This window comes from Ascaphus truei, chromosome 4, assembly GCF_040206685.1.
Source record: "Ascaphus truei isolate aAscTru1 chromosome 4, aAscTru1.hap1, whole genome shotgun sequence".
Classification (NCBI taxonomy): domain Eukaryota; kingdom Metazoa; phylum Chordata; class Amphibia; order Anura; family Ascaphidae; genus Ascaphus; species Ascaphus truei.
In genome coordinates, this window is record NC_134486.1 from 254,663,755 (window position 1) to 254,679,478 (window position 15,724).

The 15,724-nt window shown below is 41.7% G+C and overlaps 1 protein-coding gene across 4 annotated transcripts in view; it reads left to right on the forward strand.

The window, feature by feature from the left end:
* The window catches only part of LAMA2 (laminin subunit alpha 2), a 736,088-nt gene that overhangs the window by 562,312 nt on the left and 158,052 nt on the right, over nucleotides 1-15,724 (forward strand). For all 4 annotated transcript variants that reach the window (XM_075597283.1, XM_075597284.1, XM_075597285.1 and 1 more), the window contains 3 exons: nucleotides 10,517-10,633; nucleotides 11,237-11,400; nucleotides 12,628-12,766. In XM_075597283.1, coding sequence (XP_075453398.1) covers nucleotides 10,517-10,633; nucleotides 11,237-11,400; nucleotides 12,628-12,766 — 420 coding nt within the window. The remainder of the gene's footprint in view (nucleotides 1-10,516; nucleotides 10,634-11,236; nucleotides 11,401-12,627; nucleotides 12,767-15,724) is intronic.

A 15,724-nucleotide genomic window follows, 5' to 3' on the forward strand; every position in this document is an offset into this window, starting at 1 on the left:
GAACTGGATTTATTGTTACACTGACAGCTCAGATAGTGGTATCTCTACCCCAATCTATTTATTATACAATACATATCATCTTCATCATGATCATATTTAGCCCTTGTCCATCCACTGCTGAATGAAGACCTCCCCAAAGATTTTCTATGTAAAGCGATTTAAAGCCTCCCTTCTCCACGTTGCTCCAACAAATTTTCTGATTTAATCATCCCTTTCATGAATTGCACACCTGTGTGCATGTGACATATATGTGACAAGGTTTAATACACATAGCTATCTGGCTGATCCACTTTTCACCTCAAATGAATAATATCTCCCTCAATCCATTACAATATATCTTTACTTCGGTGCCACAGCCAAAGAATGGTCAAATATTCATTTGCAGAGTCGTTGGTGCCTGTTTACTAGAGAAAATATGCACTTAACACACACAAATCTGTGTCCGAAAATGTAAATTACTCTACAAAACGTGCAAGTTCAATCAGAGCCCAAAGATAAACTTATTAAAGTTTAAATGTAATATACAAAAGTAGTACAGTGCTTAGTTTACAGAAATAGGGTATTACAAGAACACACAAGTATAAAATACACACAGTTTCTTCATAAAAAAGGATAAATAAATAAAAAATCCAATAGATTACCATATAACAATGTCTGCTTGCTCCAAAAGGTCATGGATTGGAATATGAGAATTTCCCCATCTTATTGATATCAGACACTGCTTTTAAATTCTGATTTCATAACTTAATTGCAGGGCTTATATCCTAAAACCCTTTAATTGAAAACAATATATTCCCCCTTTCTGATGTATTTTCAACCCACTTCTTTCATAAATCTCTTTGGATTACATTTTTATGATTTAAGCAAGCAAAACCTCTCTTTTGACTGTAAAAATTGGCTGAGTAGATAAAAGACTTCTTAACTTCATTTGTTTAATACTTAGACAAATGCAATCTTCACTGTTGCGTCTGTGTAATTAATATGCACGCCTGGATATGAAATACGATAACCTAACTTCTACTTTTGCATGAGAAACAGATATCAGAGATTAAAACATATAGCACCCTGGCATTCTTGGTATCATTCGATTCAATCGCAACTGTTACAAAGATTGATCTGTAATTCTTGTGACTTGTTGACAGACTCATGATATTTCACATTTAGTCATCTTTTGCACAGTCGTCTGGGACACACACCCTTGATATTCCACAGATCCCCCAAATAATGTCTTTCAAGATATACCGTATTGGCCCGCATATAGTACGGCCTCACATATAATACGAGTACAGTTTTCGGAAGGACATTTTTAGGGAAAAAAAACATTGCACTATATTCAGGCCAATATGGTATTAAACCCCCCAATACGCAATTTTCAATCCCCCCCATTTAGAAAACCAGACGCTGACTACTGATAATCTTATCCCTAGATCAACACACAAAACTATGCCTGGTCAGCGGTGTGACCTGCCTTATAAACAGTTCATGTAGTTTTAAGGTAACCGACAGGTAAAGTTAACCTATGATGTTCCAGATTGATTCAAATACTTAATACCTGATGATATTATCAGGACACCTCCCTCCTCAAAATAAGCAAAGTTGTCTGCCTCACAAGCCACTTCCAATGTTCACACTGATACCAGATTCACAATGGCATGATGAACCATCCATAGCGTCACGTCTGGCTGTCTTTTTGTGGCTTTCTCTAGTTCCCTTTCTGGCATCCTCTTGAGCCCTCTCTTATCCTCGGGAAATGTCCCAGTTGCTACTTCTCTTTTTATTGCTGCCTCTTTCTCTGGCTGTCTCTTAAGTTACCTCTCTCTTTCGCTGATGGCCTTGTTTTCTTTCTCATTGTCCCTTTTGCTCCCTCTGGCTGTCTCTTGGGCCTGCTCTTTCTCTCCGGCAGTTCTTCTTTCTCTGTACTGCCTCTCCCTCTCTCTTTCTAAGCCTCTCTCTTTTGCTGGCTTTCTCTCTGATATTCTCACTTTTACTGCCTCTATCTCTCTCTTTCTCAGCCTCTCTCTTACCTTCTCTGGCTTTCTCTCTGCTTCTGGCTTTCATTCCCTTACTGCTTCTCTCTTTCTCTTCCTCTTCCTTACCAGTCATGGCATGTGCTGGCCTATCACTATTCTCCAGGTCCTTAAATACTCACAGATCCAAAGTGATGGGCTGTAATGGGAAGTCCTAACTGTCCAACACTTAAGTACAACCCCCATTAAGCACTTCCTTGTGGTCCCTGGGGATGATGGGCTGTAATTCAGCCGATTCGCTGCGAACCTGTTACTAAAATTTCACTGGTTCACTGAACCAGTGCTTAATTCTCTCACCTCTCTGGGCAGCGGGAGGCGAGCCATCTACCAACATGTCCTGGCATGTTTTCCCGGCAAATCTTCTCAATATGGCCATACGACGTCAAATGGCGCCATGTTGACATGCCAACGGGAACGCCACTTGACGTAACCGCTTCATGTGACGCCCCATTTCTATGGTAATGGGATGCTACGTGACATCACGATGTGTTCTGTTGTCATGGCAACCACATGGAGACGATTTGCAGGGAAAAGATGCCGGGTCCTGCTGGTAGACGCCGCCCGGACAGGTAAAAGAGTTTCAGGGGGAAGATGCTGGGAGGACGGTAAGAACCGGTTACTAACACTTCTAAATCCCACCACTGGCTGTAATGGGAAGCTCTCCTTGCCCCCCACTTTGTTATAACCCCCCTCAGACACCTACGGGGGCCTCCTGGGATGACAGACTGTAATGGGAAACTATCTCTATCCCCACTTTGATACAACCCCCCTAAATAACCCCTTTTGGGTCTCCTGTAATAACAGGCTTTAATAGGAAAATATCTCTGTCCCCCACTTTGGTATAACCCCCCTCACTAACCCCATGGTGTTTCCTGTGATAACGGGCTGTAATGGAACACTCTCTCTGCCACCCACTTTAATACAAACCCCCTCAATCACCTCATCAGGACACTCTGCCATTGTCTTGTTGGTGGTAATAAATTGTACTAGGAGGTCCCCATGGCCCCCACTTCTGTTGAATCCCTGTCAGTCACCCTTCCCCAGTCCCCAGTGTGTGCCAATACCTGGAATTGTCTAGCGGGTCCCTGAACTTTTTGCGTTATAGTGGTCTCATATTGGGTAATCATCTTTCCAAGATCATTACCTGACAACACATTAGCAAAAATATCATCAATTATTTCCACCTTCTGCAAACCCTTCCCAGCACCCCAATTCAAGTATACTTTTGCCAACAGCAAATTGTGGTAAACCCTCCTGCCATTCACCTAATTCAGAGTCCATCCAAGAATGATTTCCTCAGGTCCCACCACTCCTGGCCACACCAGGGTAACTGTAGCACCTGAGTTTCTCTCAGTCATTGTGTGAGTTTCTGACCAACTGTGACCCCCTGCAAGTGAACAGTTTTTTTTCTGTGCCCCAGAAACCACATCGGCACCTAGGTTATCACATAACAATATCTGCTTGTTCCAAGAGGTCATGAATTGGAATATGAGAATTGACCTATCTTGTTGACAGACACTGCTCTGTTAAATTCTGATTTCATAACTTTATTATCATAAAACCCCTTAATTGAAAACAACATATTTCCCTCTTCTACAGTAGGTGTTTTCTCAACCATCCCTTTCATCAACCTCTCTGGACGACATTTTTATGATTTAAGAAAGAAAAATCCATTCTTTTGACTTGAAAAATTGGCTGAATATATAAAAGACTTCCTAACTTAATTTCTATAATACTTAGACAAATGCAATCTTCATTGTTGTGTCTGTGTATTTAATACAATATGCACGCCTGGACATGAATGAAATATGACAACTCAATATCCTTTTGCATGAGAAACAGATATCAGAGATTATAACATAGAGCATCCTGTCACTCGTAGTTTAATTTGATTGGTGTAATTGCAACCGTTACAAAGATTAATCTGTAATTCTCGTGAATTGCTGTCAGACGCATGATATTTCACATTTAGTAGACTTACAAACTTTTGGACGGTCATCTGGGCCACAGACCCCTGGTATTCCACAGATCACCCAAAGAATGCCCTTTTAATGTACATTTAAAAGGTTTTCATGTATTCCCCCCTGTCAGGGAAGAATTGCGATGCCGTTTTTCAATCTCCCCACTTACAAAACCAGGCACCAACTCCTGATATACTTATCCTTAGATCAACACATAAAACTAGGCATGGTCTGCAGTTCAACCAGCCATAAAAACAATTCATGTATTTTTAAGGAAACCTAAAGCTAAAATTAACTTCTCAAGTGCAACATTGATTAAAATACTTAGTACCATGTGATATTATCGTGACACTCCCATCTTACTTTTGGTCAGGATCTTGGTCTTTTGATATCCGTGGAATCCAGTTGAATACAATATTTATCCAATGATGATTATTTTTGCTTGTTAATTTATATGTCCTTGTGAAGATATCACATACTTTTGTTTGATAGAGAAGAGAGTCCCAAGGTGCTTATATACCTCCCCAAACAGACCTTTATACAACATGTGGAGAGACAACTGTGCACAAAAAGGAGCACAGTCAAGAAATCTGCTAATTTGGATAAGTAAAGTATATTTAAATTACTTAAATAGGAATATTGCCCATACTGTATACCTCAGATGGGCTCCTTCTTGTGCACAGGTTTTGTTTGTGTTGTATAAAGGTTTGTTTGAAGTGGTATATTAGCAACTTGGGACTCTAGCAAAGAAGAGTTTCTCCCCCTTTTTATTGATGCAGATACAGATTTGCTGCAGATGAAGGGAGGGACATCTGAGTGGAAATCAAAATGAGGTTTTGTTTTGACTTCAGAGATCCGAGCTCTTATTTTGGATTATTAAAAATGGCGAGCAATCCGGGGTTGGATTCAGGGTATCCAAACTGCCCATTAGTTTCTTTTTTATGTGTTATTTACAGATGTACTGTAGCTAGATTTATGGTTATGGAGCAGTTACATGTACAGCTCCGGGGACCGTAAAAGCCCTGGCTCATTACTGGGGATCTGTTCTTCTGAATCAGACACCCACTGCTGGGGAATGCTGTGGCCAGGATTTCGCGGCTTCCCCCAGGTCAACAAAATTTTAATATGGTTACATCAGTACATCTTTTGAACTTTATGGAAAATATATATATATATATATATATAGCCCTGTTTCCTACTGAATACAGTGTAACTACCAATGCTGTACAACCTGTTGGCTCGTAGGGCCTAAGCCTCTGCCACGGAGACCCTGGCGCAATGTATATGTATGGATTATATCTTATCAGATGTAGCACCTCCACCTGCGATGGCTCCCAGCAGAGCAGAAGTTGGGCCTCGCAGGACAATAACACAATACTACTCACACAGCATGTAAAATAAACAGTAGCTTTACTATCGGTAACCATAACCATGCATGTATGTATCATAACCCATCAGCATTTCTCCCTAAGGAGACACATTAGTTAACGCATCTCGCAGGGTGCAAACTTCCACCGTGCTCCCACCCAGTGTCCAACACACTGTAACACGAACCCCAACCCCAAAGATAAGTGTGTAGGTGTGTGACTGCGCAGCCACTAATATGAGCAATGTTATACTGTAGTTGGTGCACTTAATGGATGTTACCTGCCGAGCGCTCCTGCGCTCGGGCCCGCAAACAGACTTCACAAAGGATCCGACAACGCGGAGCTGCTTAAGCTACCTTCCGGGGCGATCCCACCCAGATGGCTGATGGTACGCCTGAAGAAGTCTGGTCCCAAACCTCTGTGATGGTGCTGTGACAGTCTCTGTGTCTTTTAGCAGCTTCACTCACTAATGTGACAGGTTCCTCTTCTAGGGCCTGTCCCTACATTAACTCTGACTGACTGTGACTCACGGCCTACCTGGGCCTGGGGGTATACAGGCCTAGTGTAGAGGCTACTTGCCTCTCTACACACTGAGCTACTTCCTCGTCCCCCTCCCGATCTTCTCTGAGCAGCGTGCTCCCCTGCGCAACCTCCTAACCTCTTCCGGCTGAGCTCCTGTCTCCCTATCGGCTCCCTGGCATCAACTGGTCTGACTGAGGCTCATGGGACTTGTAGTCTCCGATGCTATGCCCCCTCTGGTTGGTCTGTGCTTCGCGCGCTACCGCAGCCACTCTCTGCTCATACGCGCACTCTCTGCTGATGCCATCGCCTCCAAGGCTCGCTGCGCATGCGCTAGTACCAAAATGGTGATGCCCTGAACGCTCGGGCCGCCGCGGAGCCTCTGGTGCACCGGAGCACTACCTGCACGCTCTGCAACTTTCCCTTACTCTCCCTATTGCAACGGAGATAAGGGTGAACCTGGGGGACCTGGCTACATATATATATATATTTTAGATCCACATTCAGCAAAGTATATTTTATTTCAGATATGGTGTCAGTCTTGTTTGGTGTTCAATCAGTTTTGCAGTTAGAAAAGTCATATCCTGCTATGGTGATTCTATTTTTATTATTATTGATCATAAAAATTCAGCTAAATAAAATATATTCATTTGTCTCCCAATACTGTATATTCTCTTTAATTCATGTTTAATGAAAAAGATTCTTGATGAAAAAGATTCTTGATGAATATGTTGAAGCAATTTTCAGTTATTGCAAAGGTAGGCATCCTGCTAATACAGGTGCTTTTTCAAAGAACAAGGTTTGAAAGGCAGAAACTGAAGTACAGCAAATACAGTAATAATGCTATTTGCATGCATTTAAGCTTATTTGCATACATTAAAAAATGCTTGGCCAAAAATTAGAGCATAACTGAAATTTGGACAAAAAATAGTTTTCACACATTAGTGAAATGGCAAAAAGCTTTCAGTTCTTATCCGAATATAATTTGTGAATCCTCTTTTGGCGTTTGCGTGAAAAGATTAAAGAAAATATAGTAAGATACTTTTTATTGTACCAATAAAATGTTTAGTGTTGTCCTCAGATAGGAGTTTATAAAATCTGGCTCAATGAACATAAACTCTTTTCATAGATGGATGTAACGTGCTATTGTTGACATTTTTGCCTCAGGTGATCTGATTTTATCTCAGAATATAAAGTAATTTTCATAGGATTTAATGGTAGTCTTGGTGCAGAATATTACACCATATCCAACCAGAGGGTCATATGAAGCATATTGTACATCTGTAAGGGTTCCACAAAGTATTTGTCAGTCTTATGGGTTTAGTTATAATTCCTGATCATCAATAGAGATGTGCTTGCTTTGCATCATTTTGCTTTTGCCAGAATTTAGAAAAAATGTCTGTAACTGGCAATAGACAGGAGATAAAGGGCCACATGACCTTGGACATTGATGTTTAATACTTATGTAACCCTTTTACCATAACCCCCTAAGTTAGATTAGGGGGTACGTTCCTTTCTGGTTACTCTCAGGTGGTTGTGCTGTAACCTGCTGGTAACAGGAGGGCTGAGGGCTCAGCGGTGGTGTGGGGAGAACCAGAACAGGGAACAGGGAACAGGAGGGACAGATTACATTGGTCTTCCTCTGGTGCAGTGCCTCCAGGCAGCAAGGATCCCCTGTGGATATTCAGGGGATGGACCCCCACTGACACTCCATCACAGAGACAGGAACTCACACACAGCATGTCTTTTCTGTATTTATTCACAGGCAGCTCCAATACAGAGAAACAGGATTCACAGGTGTCTCATTCCTCCTCTGCTTACTTCTCTCCATATTCTCTCTCTCTCTGAGCTCTGCCTAAACAGCCTGATATCCCTTCCCTCCCCACCCAGTAATGGGGGGAAGGGAGAGGCGGTTTTCTCTGCTATCTTCTCTCTAACTCTTCTTCAACTGACTAACTAACTGACAATTTAGGAGGATGTCCCAATTTGAATATCTTTGGGGAATGTCTCTGACTCATAGCAAGCCAGAGCCGGATACAGATTGGCCCACACACATCAGGGGGCGTTCCAACCAATATCCACCCCTCAGATTGACATCCTCAGAGTTGCTAGGCCTGCCCTTGAATATTGATACATTATTCAAGGCTGGAATACACACACAGGCCTAAGAAAATGAATTAACCTTTCCACTGCCTGCACTAACAGGACTGACAGAGGAAAGGCCCAGCAAAAGAAGTAACTGCCGGAAGGCTATGTTACACTTGGTTGTACTGTAAAGCTTGCTGTTTTGTGAAATACTGTAGTTTGCACAAGAAGTTTTATTACCTCTCTCTGCTCCATGCTTTTCCTCTGCTCTTTGGCCCCACCCCTAGGCTCCTGCCACCTCCATCCTGATTAGCTGCTGCTGTGCAATGCAGCCAATCAGGATGAAGGAAGCTGCCCAGCCCCCTAGCAACAGAAGCCCTGCCCTCTCCCTTCTTGGGGGAAATCCCACAATTCCAGCCACCCCGCGGGCAGGTTACTAAGTCCAGAGAGGAAATACCGAACACATACATGTCCGGTATTATCTCTCATTTTTTACCGGACAGAGTAACCAAATACCGGGCAGTAAGGTGCAATACCGGACACCTGGCAACCCTATCAAGGACACGCTGAACAATAAAAATGGTGCAAAACAAAGTGCCAAATACGAATACTCACTTAAACCCTTTTAAACATCAATAGAGTACCCAGGACAGAAGAGAAACTTCCTAATTTTATGTGAGTGGTAAATTCTCTCTCACTTAGCTTTTTTTTCCTCATTGCCCTTACTTGAGAAACTTGTTCTTACTCGATATATGCCAAGCACCTTCTCTCCCTACCTTTCAGTAAAACCTTAAAGATCACCTTTTAAATGAAGTATTTCAATAGCCTGGGCTCATGTTCCACACACACAGTCGCTCCTACCAACCATTGTGGCCAGGCACTGTCATCTACTGCACTTATTGCCTCACTTGCTGTCACTGTAAGTCTCCCAACATGCCACTGTCACGCTTCAGCTAGTGAAATAGCATGATAGCCATGCTCCTTTCTTACACGTAGCTGATTCAAACAATGGCTGCTTCTCCCACTGCTGAGTTGTCCCATTGCAGTACATCACTGGTTGCAATAATGGCTACATCTGTACTATTTGATAATACTCTAGGTCCACTAACCACGCTTGAGAATTATTCAAAAACAACTAGCATTCTGTATTGTCATCAGGCTGCGATACATTTGTAATTTTAATCTGGTCTGTAACTGTTATATACGCCTATTATTTTTAACTGTGCATACAATGTCTTGTATATAATGTACTGTATAACCCATTTCACTCATTGTAACTATGTATTCGTAAACATGTATTTGTCATTATAACTCTGTACCCGTGACATACTTTAAAATGAGAGGTAACTCCCAATGTATTACTTAAGTAATAATCCCTAAATACAGGGCATTACCGGCCAATAATGCCCTGGCAGGGAGAGTTGAAGGCCTGAGGTGCAGCCGAGGGACTTGAACCCAGCCAGTGCATTATTGGGCAGTAATGCCCTGTTCTGAGGGGATTATTACTATTATAGGCTAAATATAGGCTTATTTTTTTTTTAAATTTTTCATAAAAAAGATACACTTTTGTAGTCATATTGATTTTTATCAGCATGATTGTCTACATTATTGTGCCTTTACTGCAAATTTATTAAAATAAAAATGTACATACACACACACACACACACACACACACACACACACACACACACACACACACCAGCCCCCACTCTATATACCCACAAAACACTGCAGCCCTCCTCCACCCTCTGCACTCAAAACACACACACAACACACACAGCAGCCCCCTCCCCCTACTCCCACAAACACAGAAACACACACTGCAGCCCCATGTAAACCCCAGAAACTGCAGACACACACACACCAAAACACACTCTGCAGCCCTCCTCCACCCACAGCAGACACACACCAACAAAAAAGACTCTGCTGCCCCCTCAACACCCACAAAACACACCAACAGAAGACACATACCAACAAAACACTTTGCTGCCCCCTTAACACCCACAAAACACAAAACAGACACACAAACCTTTCCCCTCACTCTCCTGTGCGGAGCTCTCTGCAGGCAGGGTGGTGGAGGAGTCAGTGCCAGTGCCTTGATTGGACACAGAAGTGTCCAATCACCTCCCCTGTCTAAGAGCTGATCTCACTCTTTGTGAATGAGAACTGAAAGCTGATTGGCTGAAAAACTTGGCAGGGTGCCAAAAATGCCAGGCCATTACTGATTGAATAATGCCCAGAATTTTAACCAATCAGAGAGCAGGGATTACAAAAATGGCCGGAATTTACCAGCTTTAGCCTAAAATTTCTGGTAAACCGTTTTATAAATAAATAAATAAATAAATAATTTGCGCTGTCAGTAAAGACATCATTGAAAAATAAAGAAAATACAGTAGATTCATTTGGTTTGATTTTTTTACCATGATAAAAGTATTACTTTTTCATACTTAGACATAAAACAATCCAGAACGTGCTGTCTCATTACAACAAATTAATTTCTTAGCTGTGGATCAGCTACAATAACTTAAAACAATATTCTTGTTGTCGTTTGTTTTAGGAAAAGAAGCAACTTGTTGAAAAGGGCAAGAAGGAAACGGAAAACTCTCTGAGCGAGGGAGAGGACATCATGACTGAAGTCAATAACCTAGTACAGGATATAATGGGAGCTAGAGATGTAAGTGAAAGGCATTGTATTGCAAGACATAAGCAACTTGTTTTTAACAAGCTCTGCGCTTGTAAAGTTAATGGCAAGTTGAAACCAGTTGCCTGTGCAACCATTTTATGGAATTTCACATTTACTGTATCACTCAAGAAAAGATGAGCCGTACCATACCTTGTAAAAATGAGATATGTTGAGAGTCACTGTAAGTCCCAGGAATAGAACAGCACACAGCTGATATGTTTCGCCAACATTGAAAAAAAAAGTAAATGTGAACCCTGTTATATCTCAAAACGCAGCTTCTTGCGTTAAACTGCTTTTCTTCAATTTTTAAAGTTGGGGGTTGTATAAGGGCCATATACGGTATTTACTATGCAGTGCTGTTCATACTGTATGTGTTACAGGAAATGAGTCTTACGCTAATTTACGTCTTATCGCCTCATGGTAAAATGGCACTGATTATCTTTATCAGTATCACCAGCCATATTGGGCCAGATAAACTAAGCAGTGCTAGACTGTAAAGCATAGTAAATAAGCATCGATATCTTGGGTGAATTGGCATATCTGGATCTTTTTTGTACAATTTCTTGAAATCGTATCTTATTCTGTGTTTTTCAGGATTTGACTGATGTTGATCAAATACTAACACCCCTCGCTGAGAAACTAAATGAAAAAATAAATAATTTGAGGGAAGAAATTGAGAACAGGGAACTCCCGGAGCAGGTGTTACAGGCAGAAAACCATGCCGCCCAGCTAAATGAGTCCTCTGCAATCCTGGACGGGTATGTACATCAGTGACAAAAGTTTTAGAGATGGATGGGTCAGAACAAGAGGATTTTTTTCAGGATTCAGTAATATGCACAAAATAAAAGCCTTGCAGATTCAAACTTGTGTCTAACGTGACAAAAAAAGAAATGTGAATGACTCAGAGATTGGCAGAGACTGAGCAGACTGAAAAGCATTGGTAGGGTATGGGAGTTCATTTCAGGAGGCTTTTTCCAGATTTATTAGGAATTATCTACATACTCTTTGTGTATATGTTTGTGTTACGCTGTAGAAAGATGTCTGACATCAAGTGCATATAATCATAAAGTATGTAATGGGATGACCAGAAGTGAAATCACTCATACAGTAAGGTCATTGTCTGCCTATTACTCTCCAATAAAAAGTCTTTCAACTTTCCACCTAGTAGATTATTTACTATGTACATGATTTAATTCCTTTTACATGGTGTGCTAAGTTTCAATACAAACATTACAGTCATGTGCAAGCTTTAGTTTTAATAAAGATCGGCACTGCTTCCTGCTTGTCCACTTTGAGTTAAGTGGGTCACCCGAACTGCGTCACTCCAACTCCCAGTACAAATAAGCACACAGACTAATCTTAATAAATATGCTAAAAGGAGACGAGACATCTGCATCCAACTGGTCTGTGACTCGCTGTAGGCCCTCTTTGCAATAACCAGGAGTTGGAGAAGTCTTGAATTGTGTTATGACATTGCTATAAACTGTTAAAGCAATTGGCCAGGGGAAAGAAACCTATAATTCAGTGAGTGAGCAGTTTCTCCATTCAAGTTTCTTTTGGCCCATCCCTGTTATTTTGGTAGCAGGGAATTTCCGGAGCTGAACCACATTAATTTCAGCTCCAGGAGGACCCTCTGGCTTCCATGATATGTACCAAAGAAGGTGCCACTGGTAGCATCACCTCCAGGGGAAATAAAATGTATATATATATACGTGGGAAGCAGGTGGCCCCCGGAGCTGAACCACATTAATTTTAGCTCCGGTAACCTTTTGCTTTCCACCTATAAAAACATTAATGCGGGACCAAGGAGGAACTGGTGCTTTAAACAGGCAGGCAAAACTGGCTTTATATAGAATGTTTTTTGATTGGTTCATAAAAATTGCTGAGCCTTGCCAGCAAAGGATTTTACCCTTAATGCAGATGCCAATTCAATTCCATAAGGTTTCATTTAGATAGGAACATAACTTTACTGTCTAATGTTACAGAATCCTTGCTGAAGCTAAAAACCTCTCATTTAATGCTACGGTGGCTTTCAAAGCATACAGCAATATCAAGGATATAATTGATGAGGCTGAAAATACTGCAAAGGAAGCAAAGGCCAGGGCCAATGAAGCTATAGATCTGGTAAGGAACATTTCTTTATAATACATGAGCAAATATGGTACATTCAGCAACACCGGCTGAGTCTATCCTTTTTTTTTTTTTTTTTTTTATGTGCTTGCGAGTTTATTTGAAGCTGCTATGGATCTTAGATCACAAGATGTAAATTCAAGTATTTGTTGGGAAACAGCTAGCAGAGGGATTGGTGGTGTGCCTTTAACCCTTAGTGTGCCAGTGGGGCTACAGCACCAGCCCATACGTCGTGATCACGTGACCGCTCCCAAAAGCGGCGTCACTGAATCTTGAAACGTTTTATATCCCGTCCTGCGCTCCTCAACCCAATCTCCCCTGAAAACGAGATGTAAAAGGCCATGATGTAGCCACTACATCAGGGATGGCCAACTCCAGTCCTCAAGGGCTACCAGCAGGTCAGGTTTTAAGGATATCTCTGCTTCAGCAGAGGTGGTTCAATCAGTGGCTCAGTCAACGACACTCGGTCAATCAACGACTGAGCCATCTGTACTGAAGTAGCGTTATCCTTAAAAGCTGACATGGTGATGGCCCTTGAGGACTAGAGTTGGCAACCCCTGCACTACTTCATGCCAAATCCCACCATTTAGCAGCTATGTCTTAGGGCACGTGTGTCTGGGAGAAGCAGCGCACCTCAAATAAAAAGAGAAAGAAAAAAAGGGGAAAAGACAGTGAAGCACGTTCACAAAAATCTTCAGCACAATCACTTACATGAAAGTGCCTGAGCCCAGGCACTAAGAGGTTTCCTTACTCCTCCAATCCCACAACAGATAAACAGAAGGATTCCAAAGCCTCTTTTTAAAAATTCCAACTTTATGTAATATAAAATCAGAGTAACACTCACATAGACAGAGTATACATTAAGAAGGACCAGCTTTAGCACCTTTCTTTTCCTCTGGTGATCGCGACTCACACCGCCGCTCCAGCCGGCGTCCTGCATCACTTCCGGTGTTCAAGTGCTGTCCTGATACTGGTCCCCTGGCAACCCTATACATTTCGGAGGTAGTTCCTGCTTCCTCAGGGGTATGTCAGTGTGTCCCCTCCTAATATATCCCTTTCTATCACTACACTGCAATTAACTTTAAACAAACGCTTTACAGGCAGAAACACAGAGTTAGGGTATATGAGGTGAGTATAAACACACAGAAAATGTCATTGCAAATACAAATTATATATATATATATTAAAAATAGAAGCATGACATTACATGTTTGAGATGAATGATCCCATAAATCTACTTTAAGAAGATTGATTGGCACTTAATTAATTTCAATGGTAAATGATTTAAGATTAATCTATTTTTGATCACCAGATCATGGACATGAAGATCGTTTATACTGTAGGTCACATAGTGCTTACTGAGCAAGAAACAGGGTTAGAAATGTATCAATCTATGAAACTTTCTGTCATTTATAACTTATGATCTGAGAAAATAGGTACTACGGAATTATGAATTAGATGAATATCTACAATAGATTTCTTAATGAGAAACAAGTTATGCGAAACATAGTATGATAAACAAATTTGATGTTAAGAAACAGCCTAGATCTATATTGATGTTGAATCCCCTAGGGATCAATGTTTTTAATTTGTAAATCCACATAGTTTCCTTCTGCGAGATCTTTTGTACTATGTCCCCTCCTCGTTTATGTAGCTCTATCCTATCAACTCCCATAACAGTTAAACCTTCAGGACTACTGGAATCATGTTTTTTAAAATGGCTTGAGACACTATGGGGGCTATGCACTTAGCAGTGAACTTTTGCATTTGAGTATGACATTTTGACTCACCTGTTACAAAATGAATCCAAACACGGGATTCACTAAGACGTGAAGCCCATTTTGGTACGTGTGATAAAAGACATGCCCTATCGTGCGACCTGCTTTTTGTATCAGCGCTATTGTGCTATCAATTCAATAGCGCGATGGCTGATAGAAAAAAATGCAGCCTGTAAGAGCTGCATGGAGACGCTGCGTCTCCATGCACGGCTCTTACAGGCGATATCGTACAGTATAATGTTAATGTTAATAATAGTATACATGTGCAGGGGGTCTCCTGAGCTGAACCGCATTGGTTTCAGCCTCGGCATCCCACCACTTCATGAGATACAGGCCCAGTTATGGGGCCGGTATCCCCTGTGCTTTTAGATCTCCAGCATCACATGACAGGGAGATTTAAATCCTGCAGGGGGATACCGGCACCCTATAACGAGGCCTGTATCTCATGAAGTAGGGGGTCCCCGGGGCTGAAACCAATGCAGTTCAGCCCAGGAGACCCCCTGCTCATGTACTCTAGTATCAAAACACCAATACAATAATAAATAAAAAATCATTCATTAATGAAGCTGCTTTTATTTCATTTTTATATATTGTGTAGAAACAAAAAAAGAACAGCGCAAAAAAACCATTGTGTAGTATATTAAAATAATTATTTATAATGTGAGGGTGAGTATTGCACGTACATAAAAAAAAAGGGTTAACAGCAAGACATGTTAGGGACATGTTACCACTCGGCAGGCACAGCAGGATGCAGACACCGGTTATTAGACGTCCTCCCTCAAGATGCTGGTATCCGGATTCAGAATATGCAGCTCAGCGTTGGGGAACCTTCCCGCGTCTTCACGGAGCTCTCAGCAATTGTTCTCAAGGGTTGATCACCACGTTTCTTCCTGGTTGGTCCACGTTGGCGTGTGACGTCATCCGGCAGCGTCTCTCGGCCGGTCGCGTCTTTGATGCGTCACTCCTTAGCGATAAGCAATCGAGCGGTAAAGCAAGTCCCGGACAAGTCCCACAATAAAACAGATATTCAAGTATAAAGCCGCAATGGGGATATGAGTAAAAAATGAAGGAACGCGCCCTCTCCTACGCGTTTCGTACTTCCGTACTTCGTCAGGGAATGATGGAGGAGGTTCCGAGGGCGGTTCTTATACGCTCAGCATTACTGCTATTGGCC